Source organism: Orbicella franksi, chromosome 8, assembly GCF_964199315.1.
Source record: "Orbicella franksi chromosome 8, jaOrbFran1.1, whole genome shotgun sequence".
Lineage (NCBI taxonomy): Eukaryota > Metazoa > Cnidaria > Anthozoa > Scleractinia > Merulinidae > Orbicella > Orbicella franksi.
Window position 1 is genome coordinate 6,599,327 of NC_138152.1, and position 17,841 is coordinate 6,617,167.

General features: G+C 50.4%; 3 protein-coding genes across 3 annotated transcripts in view; all 3 read left to right on the top strand.

Moving 5' to 3' along the window:
* The window catches only part of LOC145494471 (adhesion G protein-coupled receptor L4-like), a 35,986-nt gene that overhangs the window by 12,410 nt on the left and 5,735 nt on the right, over positions 1 to 17,841 (top strand). The gene's annotated exons all lie outside the window — the stretch shown is intronic.
* On the top strand, positions 5,971 to 6,630 carry LOC145494481 (uncharacterized). The gene has a single exon (XM_081473951.1). The coding sequence runs from the start codon at positions 5,971 to 5,973 to the stop codon at positions 6,628 to 6,630; it is 660 nt and encodes a 219-aa protein (XP_081330077.1).
* LOC145494461 (uncharacterized) lies at positions 11,790 to 17,797 on the top strand. Its single transcript, XM_081473931.1, has one exon. The coding sequence runs from the start codon at positions 13,598 to 13,600 to the stop codon at positions 17,588 to 17,590; it is 3,993 nt and encodes a 1,330-aa protein (XP_081330057.1). The 5' UTR covers positions 11,790 to 13,597; the 3' UTR covers positions 17,591 to 17,797.

Sequence of the window (17,841 nt, forward strand, 5' to 3'; positions counted from 1 at the left end):
CGTGGAGTCCATCTCGTTACCCCGTGACATTTTTCGTCAGCGGGAAGGAACTGAACCGTGACCGACACAAGGTGACGAGTGGTAAATCTCTCATGCAATACCTCATCAATCGTTTTCACGAAAGGCTGTATCATTACATGGATCGCGCCAACGAAAGTCTACGAGCGCCGGACGGGAAAAAATACTACCCCGTGTTCCGATGGGATGGGAACGATTTGATTATCGACAACACCGACACGTTCCTTGCCGAGTCCGGAGACAGAAAACGTCCCAGAGTGTATTTTGGTACTAAACTGGTCAAGAAGTTGGGTTTGATTCGCGAGGAATCGTATTACTCCGTTCACTTGGACGTGAACATGCTCAAGATCTTTCCCAACGACAAAGTCCCGTCTGATTTCAAGAAAGACTGGACCAACCATGACAGCAATCGATCTCGCGAATTTTGGAATTTGGACAGTCACGGGACGTTACAGCTCAGTCCCTATTGCAACTGGCGCTTCAGTTACCTGGACGAGGAATACGCCAAGACCTACGATCGCGGAGTCGTCGTTCATCCGGACCTGCCTCCACCTCGCAGTCCCATGTACCTGTATTCGAATGTGGGTCGTAGTACCATCACGGGGAATCGCGTGACGGATCTCTTGAGAGAAGTCCCCCACGACCCGATCAAGACGACGTACGAGCCGAATCAGATTCAATATAAACCCGTGCGCAGCAACGTTTTGGATATAGTGGAGGTGCAATTGGCCGAGAACGACGGAAGGCTAGTGGACTTTACATCGGGCGTGACGTCGGTGACACTACACTTTAAGTATGAATGAGTCTGTCGACGACTTTTACGTGCAACTGATGAGCAATGCCAGCACGAGCGAGTTCCCGGACAACAAGGCCCACAGTTTCAAGAACCGTCTGCCGAACCCGTTGCAGTTGAGAGAGTCGGGATGGAAAGTGGGTATCAGCGACCTCTCGTTTCCGTCCGCGACGCGTAAGATGGGTTTGAAAGATTCTCTTCTGTTTGAAATCTGGTGGATCGATATGGTGGACGCGGATCGAAACATATACACGCGGGTCTCTTCGGTGACGAGAGAGGGCGATTTGGAATTCACGCCTAGGACCGGTACCGAGTTACTGAACGCGATACGAGATCGATACCTGCATAGGTTGAACTCTCGAACGGATGCCGACGTGACCATGTACAAGAAAAAGAGCAAACCCGACGATCCCACCGAATTGCTGTACACGGTCATACCTAGGGCCGAGCATGGAGAATGCGTCCTGGACAACTCGAGAACGTGCCTCAGTCTCCTGATCCGTGGTAAACGCGTCTTTCCCCAAATGTCCATCGGCATCGAATTGGCCAAGAAGATGAAATGGGTCAAGATGGGAACGTTACAGAACGGACGACCGGGTTACGTCTTGGGACTCCATTTGAGGAAAGAATTTCCCAAGGAGGTCGTACCCACGGCCACGGACTTGATCATAGGACAGAATGACGGGGACGAGACATTTTACAAGATCGACCCGGACACCTTACATTTGAGTTGTTTCATCAATTGGGTCTTCACGGACCTGGATCGCAGTTACGCGGAAGCGTTCGGTCACGAGCGTCGTTCCTTGTTCGTGTATTCGAATGTGGGACAGAGTATGGTGACGGGGAATCAAGTCACGGACATGTTGAAACAAGTGCGTTACGATCCGGACGTGGTCGACCTTCAACCGAGACACATCCTATATCTACCGGTGCGTACAGCCGTGTTGGACATTGTCGAGACTGAAGTGTCGGAGGAAGACGGACGACTGGTGGACTTTGCGTCGGGTGTGACCACGATCACGTTGCATTTCAAGAAAGGATGAGTGATTTTTACATCACTTTACCCAGTCACAGCAGTAAGAACGAGTTTCCCGAGAACAAGGCCAACAGTTTCAAGATCAGGTTACCCAATCCCATACGCCTGGAGGGACATGGATGGAAAGTGGGGTTGTTTAGCATCGCCATGCCAGATGCGCACGTGACGCTGCCTTCCTTCACCGATGCTGTGGGTAAAGTCACCTTGGCCTATACCGCCTGGAGACGCATTGAACCTGAAACATCCAATGGGTATACGTTTGGAGAAGCCTTCTTCGACACCGAAAATGTCAAAGATGTGTTCAGCAACGTGAACGGTGTTGAATTCATGAAATCCATTATCAGCTACTTCGAAAGGCAACGCATCTTCAGTCATTCGGGACCGAGAGTGAACTCAAAATACGTCACGAATGATGGGAGAAGAACCTACGTCGCGTTCAAGTGGGAAGGCGAAGACCTGGTCACGGATAACAAAAACGTCTACCGTCCCAGAAGGGAACCACCTGAATTACAATTTGACGTCGATCTGGCTTTGAAAATGGGATGGTTGCTGAGGAAGGGAAATAGTTACGTGCTGGGTCCAAACATGCAAATCGAATTTTTCGATGATGTCATTCCAGACATTCGAACCAGAGGAGACATACAGGATTCGAGTGGAAATCGTCTTTTTTTCCATGTCGTGAAAAACCCCATCAAAAATACTGAATTCTTGGAACTCAGCGTCTTTTGCAATTGGCGTTTTCTGAACCTGAACAGAGCGTTTGAGAGTGTGATCGGAAGCAGTTCGCGTTCCTTGCTCCTGTACTCCAACGTGGGAGGTGGAAGTGTGGTGGGAAATCAAGTCACGGATTTACTGAGAGAGGTCAACTTGATTCGAAGAGGCGACGGTGTTCAGTACTTCGAACCCGCTCACATTCAATATATTCCCGTGCGCAAAGAGGTGCTGGACATTATGGAGGTGCAAGTGGCCGAGGCAACTGGAGAACTGACGAACTTCGGAGCCGGCAATACGATCGCGACGTTACACTTTAAGAAATCATGATCGGTGGAACTTTGATACGGTTTCATCCCGACGGATACCAATCGGGATCTGGCATATTCGGCCAGGTTTGGAAAGGCATCAAGAAACGAGGTCCCGGCATTCTCAAGGACGTTCTGAAGGAGACGGCCATCGAGGGTCTGAAAGGTTTAAAATCGGGTGGCACGGGAGGAAAGCCCAATTGGAAAGGTGCACTCGCCGGGTTAAAGCGGGGAGCCATACGCTCCGGGAAACGTAAAGCGACGGAAGAGTTCCAACGCTTTTTGGGTAGTAAAAGAAAAAGAAGAGACCTGTTTGGATCATGATTCCCATCTACTCGAGACGGGTGAGACGTCTCCCCGGAGGGATACGCACGTATAAAGGGGGTTCGCTCTTCCGGAGACGCTCAAAACTCCCAGACTACCGTTGGGTAAAGTCAGCACTGAGAAGCGTGCAACGACGGAAAAGACGACGTAGACGACGATGACGGACCTGGTGGCTCACGCTAGGTCGGCGGGGGTTCGTAACCCCCGCCTGGACATGTTCACCACTCCTCCCACGGATCTCAGCATGTCGTCGCGACGTGAGGTGAGAATCAATCCGTTCAATACGGGGATCAATCCAGTGACCTTCCAAATCGATCCTCAAGAAGACTTCATCGACATGAACGAGAGTTTCTTCGAAGTGGAGTTGGCCGTCAAGACAGCTGCCGGAGGTAATATAGCGCAAGCGACTACCGTCGGACTCGCCAACAATCTGGCCCACACCCTCTTCAAACAGATCAATGTGAGATTGAATGGGACTCTCATCAGCCCCCAGACCGATACTTACCACTACAAAGCCTACATCGAAGCGCTATTGAACCATGACCGAGACGACGGTGAATCGATCCTGACACCAGAGGGTTGGTACAATTGTCTCAGTGTACCCTGTCGCGGAGAAGGCGATGTGATGACAGGCAATAAGTTGGATCCTGCTCACGCCGATTATGCTGCCTTACCCCAAGATCTCAAGAACATGGTTCAAAGTCGAATTCAGTTTCTTGGTGGAAAGAGAGTGACTTTGAGGTTCAAACCTTACCTGGAAGTGTTTTATCTCAGCAAGTTACTGGTACCCGGCGTACAGATCCAGATCGACATGTACTTCAATGCCCCCGCTATGTGGACAGTCCAATGGGCCGGTGCCGATACTCTCAGACTGACTGAAGCCGACGTGAAAGTGAGATTGTTCCTGTCTCAAGTGACAGTGACTCCCTCGGTGTACCGAGAACTCATGACTAGCATGAAAGGCGGAAGAGTGGCCACTTACCCCACGGTGAGAGGTGAAATTCGTACTTACTCGCATCCCAATGACAATCGTCATTTCGAGTGCAGCAATCCTTTCCACAGTAAGCTACCTAATCGGTTAGTGGTGGTGTTGATGAAACAAACAGCCTTCAATGGAACTGTGACGGTCAATCCGTTCAGTTTTGAACAATTCAATCTCGTTTCCATCAAACAACTGGTGAGAGGTGAAGAGTACCCCTACGAGACCTTGGAGCTCAAACACGACGATGACAGTAAAGATCTGAGAGGTTACCAAAGATTCCTCAAGGCCTCGGGAGTCTTGTGCAGAGGAAAAGGAAACATGGTCCGGAAAGAGGACTGGGGACACGACAAGAGATGCAACCTGTTTGTATTTGATAACACAGCCAATGGATGTTTGGACAGTCCAGTGTTGAACCCCAAGCAGGAAGGTGAACTGCGTCTGGTGATCGATTTTGGAGCCAATCCAGGCTCAAACCTGACCATCTTGTTGTACGGCGAATTCGAGAACATGCTGGAGATCAACGAGAACCGAGTCGTCCTCTACGACGTGTACCAATGAGAAGAAAGAAGAAAAAAAAAATGGAGAAAGTAGCCTTGAATAATTTACAGTTGGATTATTTGGCACGGGCGAATCCGTCGCTCTGCTGTGTTTTTCACGGCACGGTCCCTTGCGATCGGCTTCCAAGGACAGTACCTCAAGAAGGACCGACCGCTTACATCGTGAACACGGACCCTCACGACAAACCGGGATTTCATTGGATCGCTTTGTGGGCCGACAAGAACAAGTGCGAGATCCTGGACAGTTACGGTCTACCGTTGGACACGTACGTCACCACCGGACCGATCCAAGCCTGGTTGGACCGTCATTTCAAGTACCAGATTCACAACGGCAAGAGTCTACAGTCCCTGTTCAGTCAGAGTTGCGGTAGTTACGCCCTGATGTTCCTGATAGACCGAGCCGAAGGTCGTGACATGAACGAGTTCTTGAATCGTTTTAAGAAAAACGAGTTTGTGGAGAACGATCGTAAAGTAGGACAGATGTTAGAACGTTTGATCGTGGACGAGTTGGATTGGCGCAAGATTTGTAAAACCCCGTGTCACCAGGACACGTGCGGTTCCTCCAGAGGAGTGCGTCATTTGTTATAAAGTAAGCTGTTCGAATAAAAAATGTTCATTTTTGAAAAAGAGGTTGCGTGGTCGTCATGGCTCTTCAGTTTCAAGGACATAGACATTTGGACGACGTGATAGCCAGGTTAGAAAAACGCTATGGAAAAGCGGGTGGAAAAACGCCTCAACCCAGTGAGGCTCATTTCAAGAAAAACCAACCGCCAAAACGACAACTCAATCTGAAAATACTTCAACCCGCCAGAAGACAAGTGTCTTTTCAACCGCCGTCCGTCCTGGACACCGGCGAATTACCGGCGACGGTGACCACGCGTAGGAAACCCAAGAGAGCGCCCGCCAAGCCGAAGCTTTCCGTGAAAGAAGATAGGAAAAGAAGAATGAAAAAGAGGCATTGGTACGAAGACAAGTTCGGAGACTTGAGTAAATTCGCCAAGAAAAAACCTCGAAAAAAGAGATCGGCGCCTGCCAAGAAAAAAGGACGTCCCAAGAGAGCCGCTGCCCAGAGGGCCATGGCCAAGATCAAGAGTCGGGCCAAGAAAAAACCCATCTGTTTCAATCGTAAGGTCACCCTATTGGGTCTATTGAAACGCATCCCAGCCGTCAAGACCCCATTGGCCAAGTTGTTCAGATAAAAAACGGAGCGTCTCGAAACCCTGGACCATTTTTTCAAGATCATGGAACGGCGCAAAGCGTTTCGATTTCACACTCCGTCGAGTTTGTTGATAGCGGGTCCGTCGGGGTGCGGCAAGACGGTGTTCACGACCAAACTGCTCTTGGAGAACGGCGACTTGTTCCAACAAACACCAAAGAGTATTCATTACTGCTACGGATCGTGGCAAGACGGTTTCCAAAAGCTCAAGAAGGGTGGGGTCAAGTTTTACGAAGGCATCCCCGAAAGCGAACAGTTACCACGATGGTTTCCTGGCGGGGGTGTGTTGGTCTTGGACGATCTGATGGACGAGGGTGGTAACGACAAGCGCGTGTTGGATCTCTTCACCAAACACTCGCATCATCGGAACATCACGGTGATTTACCTGTGCCAGGATCTATTCCCCAACGGAAAATTCGCCAAGACCATTTCCCGAAACGCGCATTACATCGCGGCCTTCAAGAACCCTCGGGATCAGTTGGGGATACGGAATTTACTTCTGCAATCGTTTCCCACGCAATGGCAGGAGGTGTTGGACACGTTTCGCAAGGTCACCGATCGACCTTACGGTTACATGCTATTGGATCTTCATCCGGCCAGTCAGGACGATCAACGCGTTCTCAGCCATGTGTTAAAAGACGAAGGATTCGTCCGATGCCATCAGTTTGCGACACCGTCATGTTGAGGAGCGAAGTCGAGTGGTTTCCGCTATTCATTCACCTGTGTAAAAACAGGCTCAAATACATCATGAATCCCCATGAGCTGGACTACGAACCGATGAGACAGGTCACGGAATGCGAGAGTTACCGTCAAGTGAGGTCCATCCTAAACGCATATAACGGTGAGGGTTTCGATTATTTGGTTCATAAGCAACGAGAACTCGCCGAGAAGAAGATAGAAAGAGAGAGGGGAATGGATAAAAATGAGCTCTTATGGTAGCGAGGATTTCAACTTCTCGGCTCTGGAGGATTACTCGCCTTGGAGTCCATTGGCTCGAACGAGTACACCCATTCCATCTGCAGCGGGTGTGGGTGCGAGTCTGAACACGCCTCCTTCACCGCTATCGTCACTGGCGACACCGCCCCTGCCCAATGTCTCGCCCGTCGGAGTAGGCACCGCAGGCTCGGGTGTGCCGCAGACCAACGTCACGGTGGGTGTCGGCAGTGCGGGATCCGTGTCGCGCTCCAACGTCACAGCGGGTGTCGGTGCACCCCGAATAACATACTCCACACCTTTGGCACACGCTGTTCGAGGAGGGAAACGACCGAGACGCGTCCCGCGTCAAAATACACCGACGTCCTCCAGTGATTCCGGCAGCCGCAGACGAAGTAGCGCTAGTGGTAGCGGTGGAAGCAGAGGCAGAGGCAGAGGCAGAGGCAGAGGCGGAGGCGGAGGCGGAGGTGGAGGCGGAGGCGGAGGCGGAGGTGGAGGCGGAGGTGGAGGAGGTGGAAGTGGTGGTGACTCCACACCGCCTTCGTCGATTCGATCGGGTCGCGGAGGAAGAAGAAGTCGAGGCGCACGTGTTCTCGACCAAGCCCAGATGCAGCAACAATTGGAAGAGATTTTGCGCCAACAACAACAGACGGCGGCGGGTCGACGAATCGCAGGCATCACGACCACGAATAGGATCACGACCACCTATAAGAACGGACAACGTCCTACGGTGACTCGCAATTCGACCAGTGTACGAAACTGAGAACGTCAACATGATGAGAAGCGAAGTCAAGTGGTTCCCCTACTTCCTGCATCTATGTCGATGCTCTCGCTCTTACTGGGACGCGACCAGCATGGATCACGAAGACATGAAACGTATCGCGGACGAGTGCGATAGTTACAGACAAGTCCAGGATATCCTGAACCAATCCGTAGAAACCGCCTTCAAGGACGAGATCTGGGAATACAAGCAACAAGCTAAAAGGATCGAACGTCCCGACAGAAAGTCAGACTACGTTTGGCACTGGTTGGAAAAGAGTCATGAGTACTTCGGTCTGTTTATTGGATGAACCTTTTACCTCCGTGGTGGATTTGGACGTGTTGAGACGTCTGGACGGTTTGTACGCTTTCTACCACAAGTATTGGTGGTGTCGAAGGCAGATGTTCGGTTACTACAAATTGTGCAACGCCATTCTCAACGGACTGGCCTTACTGACTGCGGCAGCGAGCATCGTCGTGGGATCCGTGTGGAAAGACGGGTACGTGGCGGTAGGATTGACGGCTTTCGCCGCCGCGCTGAAAGGATGGAACGATTTAAAGAAGTATTCGCTCAAGATGGACATGACCCAATTCGCTTACACGACGTACGAAAAGACATTGACTGAACTGAGGAACTACGCTCTGGGAGGTGTGGAGGAATTGGATGGGTTTTTGATCAAGATGCAAACGTTGGACGACGTGGTGACGGATTTCACACCTCCCACGTACGACCGATACTTTCGAGACTACGAAACACGATTCGTTCACGCGCCTCTATAAAAACGGACACGCGATCCCTTCGTGAATCATTTAAGGTGGAAACCCGACATGCGGAGAAGGCGAAGGAGACGGCGAGTGGGAACACGTAGAAGGAGGACACAAACGGGAAAGGGTCTTGCCGGCGAGCTAACCACCGCATTCAAGACGCTTCTACGTCATTACAAAAGACGCTGACCGATACTTGCCTCTATAAAAAGGACACGTGATCACCTGCCTACGTCATTCTAGTGGAAAAGTGCGTGCGTGTCAGAACACGTCATGGTGGTGAGAAGGCGAAGGAGACGACGACGAGTGGGATTACGTCGAGTAGGAGTAGGAAGAAGGAGGGTCCAAAGGGGAAAGGGTCTTGGTAAAATTGTCAGCACCGTAGCCAAGACGGTGTTGGGCCTTCTAGAAGAGTTGTGAATAAAAGAGCGGGACGAACCAACCGGACGTTAGACGTGAACGATGAAGCGGTTGCGACGACAACGTCGTTTCTTGACGGGCGTCCTGAAAGAAGCCAATCGGAATAAACGTCAACGGATGTTGCAATACGCCGACAGAGATCAGATCAACGCCATCAGCGAGATGGTTCTCAATTTGCTGAAAAAGAGGATCCCCATCGACGTCACGACTTATGGGAAACTGAAAAGACATAAAAAGGTTCTGCGCGAAGTGGGTAGACGCAAAAACTCTCTCAAGCGTCGAAGAGAGCATCTCCTGAGTCAGAACGGAGCGGGGTTCTGGAGCGGATTACACGGTTGTTTCAAAGCATGTTGTGTACGGTGAAAGGACGCGGCGAAGACGGTTACCCTTTGGAGGGGATCGACGTCATACCCAATTTCCCGCCGAGAGAAGACGAGTCCAATACCATTCCTAAACTCGTGCAGTTGTTGCAAGATGCCAATCGTCGCGAAGCCCGATGGAAAGACTCGTACGAGTTCTTGAACAAGAGGTACCACGACCTGTATCAAGAGTACATGGCTTTAAAGTTCGGTGACTTCTGCCAAACCTGTCAAACGAAACGAGATACCACACCGCCCGGTGGGTGCATCGAGTTGTGCAGGGAGTGCGGTAAAGGCAAGCGAACCGTTCAAAGTCTTGAACTCGAGTTGGAAAAGAAAGACGAATCCATACGGTACTGGCAAGACTGTTACGAGACGGCCTTGAGAGAATTGTCCGAATTTCCCGACACGACCCTGAGTCAGCAGAAGGTATGAACGAAGTCATGATGGTACCCGTTCAAGAATTCAATCGTTTGCAAGATTATTACAAGGGGAAGATCACCCAGAGCGGGACGTTTGGCCGCCGAAGAAGATCTCATCCTGAAAGACAAACGTATCCCCGCCAGCATGGCCGTCAAGATGACCAAACCCATGGCAAACGAAGAAGTCAAACTGGTGAAACGTATACGGACGGGCATACGCGGCACTCCCACGTACCAAGGAACGGTGGAACCCGAAGGCATGGCCGACGCACCCGTCGAACGTCTGTTGAAACAGATCATCAAGGGAGTCAACCAACCCCCCGCAGCACGAGCCCCCGTGATCATCAAACAAGAACCCGCTACACCTTCCACGTCAGGTTTCAAAAAGTAGTTCAAATATACCAAACCATCCACAAGCAAGAAGCCACCCGTGCCACCCAAACCAACTGCCAAATCAGCCCCAGGTAAACTCATGACCGAAGCGCAAAAAGAGTTCTTAAGATCCATCGGTGTCGCCGAGAAATACATAGACGACGACGGTGGTTACAGTCCCAAAGGCAAAGCCAAGGGCAAGACGTACAAGAAGGCCAAGCAGACAGAAGCACAAAAGTTACAAGAAGGATGGGAAGATTTCGAACCTTGGAGAAAGGGACTGAAATATGACACTACCTAAGACAAGAAAAAACGTTGGAAAACTTTTATTGTTGATGTTGTAATCATTAAAGTTACACGCTTTGTTGTTGTTTTTTCAAAAAGAGTCTCTTTTGTTTTTCTTCTTCAAGTCTCGCACGCCATGCCATTGTGGTACAGAGTATCCGAGGCATTCGATGTCACAAACAAACGTTCGATCCTTATTTGGTCCCCGAACGTCGACGAAGATATGAATAACAACCGAAACCTAATTCTGGAGGTGAATTCGAACACCGAGAAAGGGGTGTTGAAATAAAACATGCGATACACCTCCATGCGTATATGATCGTACGAAATGACACTGAAGGGAAAGAACACGGTGCCGTGAATGTACATGGGACTTCGAAACTCCGAGGATAGCACAAAGTTCTCCATCTCGCGGTAGTACTGGAACCACACCGTGACGGGAAGGTGATAAGGCAAATGATTCCACGAACGCGTCAAGGAATTGTGCGTCTCGAAGGGTTTTCCAAGGTCCCTCATATTAGCAAGGTGGTCGTGAATCATTCTGCGATGAGCGTCCACTGCGAAAATGAAAAAACAGTGTTAGGTCCATAGTCCGTCCTCGTGGTAAAACGAGGGGCCGCCGGGAAAGGGTAAGAGACACAGCTCTCGAATCTCAATATCCCTTTGTCCCTCCACGCGTCTAAAGTAGAGTCTAAACCTTTGAATTCGGATCAAGTTATACGTATAGTACGGAGTGTTGTAAATGAACAGACGGTACAGATAACTTCTAATCTCTCGGGTCGGTTCCACGGGGAGACGCACGCAACCGTAAATGTACAGGTCTCGATCCCGATACAGAGTCACGAAATTTCTGACAAAGGTATAATAACGTGTCCAAATGCCTGGGTCGATGGCATACGGTAAATCATTCCACAAGTACGAGCCCTCGTGATGGCAGTGATAAGGTCTACCCTCTCTACGATATCGCTCCAACTCTCGATCCATTCTAACTAAACGAGCATTCGCACCTGCCGTTAACTGGTACTCCTCATCGTTATCATCTTCCTCCATTTCCTCGTCGGTTTCCAACACGACCTCAGGCTGAATATCGTCGATCACGCGTCGGCAGTTGCCGCAGGTCATAACCCGTCTCTCCATCTCCTGGTAGCATCGCCGATGCATGAACACGCCGCAGCAAGGAGTACGTCGGCACGATGCCAGAGAATCAATGTGAATATCTCTCTGACAAATAAAACACACTTGTTGAATCGGTGTTTCTTCGGGTAGACGACCCTGAAGGCGACGACTGCGTCTCGGCGGTTCATCGTCGTCATCGTGCGATCGGGCACGACGGCGCCGACGTCCTCGTCTCGGTGATCCTTCGGGGGACTGACTTCGAGTACGGCGGCGGCTGACGTGCCCGGATTCAGTCTCCATCACCAAAAAACCGAAAAAATGCCAAAGGCACACCTCGCTTTATGTCCATCATACACCAATCAAACGAAAAAGCCGACATCACGTGATATGAGTAGACCAGGGGGATAGGGGTATCCCCCTCTCGGTCGGAGACTGGGACCCGGTCGAGTGTGAACCTGGGATCCAGTTTTTACCGTAAGTATAAAAAGATCGGTTCGAACCGTTCAAGTCACTCTGAGTTTTTGACTTGTATCGAGCGCTGAAAAAATCATGGCACAGGAGCTGACCGACGAGGAGATGAACCAACAGATGGATCAACATGAAGCAGTGAGTATAACGTGCACCCTATGTAAGAAAGTCATCCTTAGAACCGAAACCTGCGCTTGTACCAAGTGCTGTCGTCACTACGTGCATTTCGATTGCTTCGGCAGGGCACTCGATGAGCAGATGGTGAACAAGGGGGTGACACAGGAAAAGTTGTACTGTCAAATCTGTCGCACCCCGTGCTATCTAAGTACGGTCGTGGCTTCCCTAAACAACTGACCCATGGAACTGAGACTCGTCGTCACCTCCTTTATCCTAGAATTCTACCTCCGTTTGGATTTGAGATTTTGTTTCGTTGTGTTTTGCGGTTACAAAGTCTCACGACATCTTGGTCACGCCTTGTTCATCACCTTCTTTTCATAGAGTTACTGGGATTGGTTACCGCCCGAGATCCAAGTGTACATCCTCCACTTAAGAGAGGCCCAGGCTCTCGTCGAGGCGCGCGAACGTGAAATGAGGCGAGAGCTCTGTAAGGAGATACGCGCCTTCGCCAAGGTCAAAGCAGAATGGGGGTTAGGTCCAATCAAAGTGGTTCTAGAGACATGTCTGCTGGGTTATTGCCCCAAAGGAAGAATTCCAGGAATGGGAAATAGGCACATGGTCGTGTATGGATGCTACACGGACGAACAAAACTTCAAGCGAGCCATGTATTTAGGGTACGGGTTAGATCATGCCTATCTCAGAATACCGGACGTTAAGAGAATATTATCCTCACCTCCCACAGAATAACAATGACTGGGACCGACTACCTCATGAACTACAGGACTACATCATGCGCTTAGCAAGGAATCAAATCCTACTCGAGCGTAGAAGAAACAAAAAGTTACGGCGTCTTCTCAAGGAAATAGTAGAATACGGCAAACTGAAAGAACAATGGGGGTTAGGACACATTAAGATTGTCAGGGTTCCATGTGACGCGGGATGTTGTATAAAGAAGGAGAAAAAAGACAGATACAGAGATACCAAAATAATAGGATGTTATATTGACATTTACGACAAACCTAAAGAAACGTGTTTAGGTTACGATATAAAAGGGGCCAAGAGACGCGCCCCCATAGAAAAGACTTTCATCTACCCTACCTTTCATCAAATACAACACGCGGATCATTATGAATTATAAGTAACCACTCTCTTACAGAGTCACTGGGATAGGCTACCAGAAGAACTAAAGTGTTACGTGATTGACCTAGCAACCTGGCAGTGCATACGCGATCGGAGGAACAATAAACCATTGAGTCGACTTCATAGAAGAATCTTGGATTATGCCAAGCTGAAAAGACAATGGGGCTACGGCCACATACAAATCAAAATACAGAAATATCTATGTAGATTAAATTACGGAGGCAGATCTCATTTCCCAGCTTTCTATGGTTATTATGTCAACAAGCGTAACGAGAAAAGGAGACTCTATTTAGGATTTAGTTTCATAAACGTTTTCTGTCTCTTAGAAGGTAAAAAAGCGTTATTGTCAGACACTTTGCTTGGAAACCTGGCAGTAAAAACTGACCAATAAAAAACGTTGTGTTCATTGTCTTAACAGAACAGACGGACCCACGACGAAGCCTTCCCCTTCGATGACGATGACGACTGGATATTTGATCCGGCTCTCGACCGAGTGATGCTCCAAACCGGAGGTGGTGGTAGCAATACAAGACCCCTCCTAGAATTTGAATTAAGACCCGTAGGCGCTCGACGTAACTGGAGAAACGTCCTCAACAAACAACGGTACGAAGCCACGCTCAGACAACACAGAGACGTGACTCCCAGGGACAATCTAGGCCAAGAATTGACTCAGGCCCTTCAACGATCCATCGAGCAACAAATCGCACAGGATCCTACCCTGACACCCAACTCCACGGTCCATTTCACCATGCAGTCCAGTGCCTTCACGCACGCCTTTCAATCCACCACCTTCACCGTGCGCGAATTCGAAGAAGGGAGTGAAAGACTAGACACTTATCTCCAGTCTCTCGCGGACAAACTCAACTCCAACGAAGAATTCACCCCCGACGACACGTTCACCATGGAAACCACCTTCATACGTACCCCAGGTCGTGGTAGCGGGCACGGAAAACGATACAATCCGAGTTGCGCCGCCGTACGGGGAATCGTCAAACGGTCGCGCGTGACCATCAAAAACAAAGACAATCTATGCTGCGCTCGCGCCATCGTCACCATGAAAGCCCTGGTAGACGCTGACATGAATCCGCGTGACCAAGATTACCACAATCTCAAACAGGGGCTGCCCGTCCAAGAGCGATTGGCCAAAGAACTCCACCGTCTGGCCCACGTCCCCGAAGGACCTTGCGGCATTCCACAACTGCAACAGTTTCAGGCCGCGTTACCTGGGTACCAACTCAAAGTCCTTTCCATCGATCCGCCCCACATGCTCATCTACGCGGGACCCGAACCCTCGGACAAGATCATCCGTCTCATCAAAGAAGACAGTCACTACGACGGATGCAACTCGTTCAGTGGGTTCCTCAACAAATCCTACTTCTGCGACGAATGCAATCGAGGATTCGATCACGACAACTTTCAACGTCATCCCTGCCACGGTAAATGGTGCCCCGCCTGCAAACGAAAGGACTGCCCCGATTTCATCGAAAAAAAACGACCCCTAGCACGTGGCAAGTTTCCCGAACCCACCTCCATATGCCGATTGTGCCACAGAAAATTCTTCGGTGACCAATGCTACAACCACCACTTGCAACGGCGGAGCTTGAACATTCCATCCATCTGCGACACTTACAAAAAGTGTCCGGACTGTTGCCACGTCTACGAACCAAAACACAGGACTGGACGAGGAGGTGACCGTCGTACCCCCGATCACAAGTGCGGATGGGGCGAATGCCACATCTGCGAAAAGAAAGTCTTTCTGCAGACGCACCGATGTTACATCCAACGCATCCCCGAAGACGAAGACGAGCCCAAAAAGAAACGCGTCTCCCGAGACGAAGTCAAAGGTCGACCCTTCGAAGAACCCGAACCCAATGATCCAGACACACGCGTCCTGGTGGACCGAGATCCGCCCCTTCAAGTGTACTGCGACTACGAAGCCATCACCGACGCCGAAGGGAATCAGACACCCATTCTACTCTGCCTGGAAGACGATGAAGAGGATCAATTCTGCTCCTTCTACGGTCCCAACTGCACCGCCGACATGTTCGACCACCTCGAATCCCTCGCCGTCGACGTGGACGGAGACGATCGGGACGTCATCGTCCTCTTTCACAATCTCAAAGGCTACGACGGGATGTTCATCCTGAAACACTGTTACGCCACGCATCGAGAAGTCACAGACCAAATCACCGTTGGCACCAAGATACTGTCCCTGAGATCCGACAGACTGACTTTCAAAGATTCCCTCTGCTTTCTCCCGTTCCCGCTGGCCAACTTTCCAGCCACCTTCGGAATCCGCGAACTGTGCAAAGGATTCTTCCCGCACAAATTCAACACCCTAGAAAATCAAGAGTACGAAGGACCCATGCCACCGCGAGACATGTACGATCCCGACGGCATGTCCGCCAAAAAGAAAGCCGAATTCGAACAGTGGTACCAAGAGAAAGTCAACGACAACTACCATTTCGTACTAAGACAAGAAATGGAAGCCTACTGCGAGTCTGACGTCAAACTCCTCAAAGCAGGCTGTCAAAAGTTCCGGCAAGAATTCAAACAAAAAGCCGACTTTGACCCCATGGAGAAATGCGTCACCATCGCCTCCGCCTGCAACCGATTCTGGCGCAAGAAACTCGTCCCGCTCAACACCATCACCTCCAGACCCCCTCGAGGATGGCACGGCGCCCGATCCAATCAGTCCGTCAAAGCCCTGAAATGGCTAGCCTGGCAAGAACACTTGTTACAACACACGGACCAAGGCGATCGTATACGCACCGTACGAAACGGAGGTGAAGTCCGACTAGCCAATCATCTCGTGGACGGATACGATCCTACCACTCGAACCGTCTACGAATTCCACGGATGTCTATGGCACGGATGTCCTCGCTGTTTCCCACGCCAACGAGACCGATATCCCATCTGTCACACCGATCGCACCCTAAACGAAGTCTACGAGTCCACACTCAAGAAACACGACCTTCTCAGTCGCCAAGGCTACCAGCTCTGCGTCAAGTGGGAATGCGACTGGGACCTAGAAGTCAAAACCGACCCTGATCTCCGCCAGTTCCTAGACACGTTCGAAATCGTACACCCGCTCGAACCCAGAGAAGCCTTCTTCGGAGGGCGCACGAACGCCGTCAAACTGCATCACGTGACCGACGTGGCTCAAGGAGAACAAACCAAGTACGTCGACGTGACGTCGCTCTACCCCTGGGCCAACAAGGAATGCGTATACCCCGTAGGACACCCACAAGTCATTGTCAACCCCGACGATCAAGACATCCACCACTACTTCGGTATGGCCAAAGTGGACATACTGCCGCCTCACGAACTATACCATCCCGTTCTACCTTTTCGACACGGGGGTAAACTCACCTTCCCACTCTGCCGATCGTGCGTGGAACACGAAATGACCAAACCCCTCCCAGAGAAATCACATCACTGCCCTCACACGGCCGAGCAACGCACGCTACGAGGGACCTGGTGCACACCCGAAATCCAGAAAGCCGTTGCCGTGGGATACACGCTCAACAAAATACATGAAGTCCACCATTTCCCGCCAGAACAACGCCGTAAAGGACTCTTCGCCGATTACGTGAATACCTGGCTAAAAATCAAACAGGAATCCGCTGGCTACCCGAACTGGTGTAACACCCCCGAAGACAAGGCACGGTACATGCTACAATACCAACAGAAGGAAGGCATCGCTCTCGATCCGACCATGATCCAGAAAAATCCAGGACGCAAAGCCACCGCCAAACTCATGCTCAACTCCTTCTGGGGCAAGTTCGGCGAAAACCTACACAAACCCACTACCCAAGTCGTCTACAACGCAACGCAACTCTTCGACCTCGTTTCCAATCCCTTCAACGACATACGACAAGTCAGAATCGCAAACGACGAAGCCCTAGAAGTCGTCCACACCGAACTCAAAGACAATCAACCCGACAACGGACGAATCAACATCTTCGTCGCCGCTTTCACCACCTGTTGGGCTCGGCTCAAATTATACAGCTACCTGGAACTGTTAAAGCAACAAGTTCTCTACTTTGACACTGATTCCGTCATCTACTCGCACAAACCAGGCCAAGCCGACGTCCCGCTAGGCGATTACCTGGGCGAGATGACCAACGAACTCGACGACGGCGATTTCATCGTCGATTTCACTGCCGCTGGACCCAAGAATTACGGTTACAGAACCCACCAAGAGAAAGTCTGCTGCAAAGTCCGAGGATTCTCACTCAATGTACGAGGATCACGCCAACTCAATTATGACGTCATGCGACAAAATCTACTCGACGAACTCACACAACCTCTCGAGGATGAACGACGCAACATCCACGTTGTCAACCCCAACTTCTTCTGGAGAAACCCCGCCACCAAACATCTCAAAGTCATCACACGGACTAAACGCTACGGACTCGTCTTCGACAAACGCGTCGTAGACACGAACACTTTCATGTCGTTTCCATACGGATACTCACCATTGTAATTTTTACTTCCTGTAAATCAATAAAAATCAATTTTGAAACTCACTTCCGGTCTATCTCCTTATTTGGACATGTTGCCCTTATTTGGGCATGGACGCCATTTTTTGCACACCAGGGCGCCATCTTGGATTTTACAATTTAAGAGAATGTATGGGAAAAACTTGGTCACGTGGTACGATCCCTGGCTCCTGATTGGTTACTGCCCCAACAGGCGCTATTCACTACTTCCAGCATTTAAATCTAATCAGAGCGG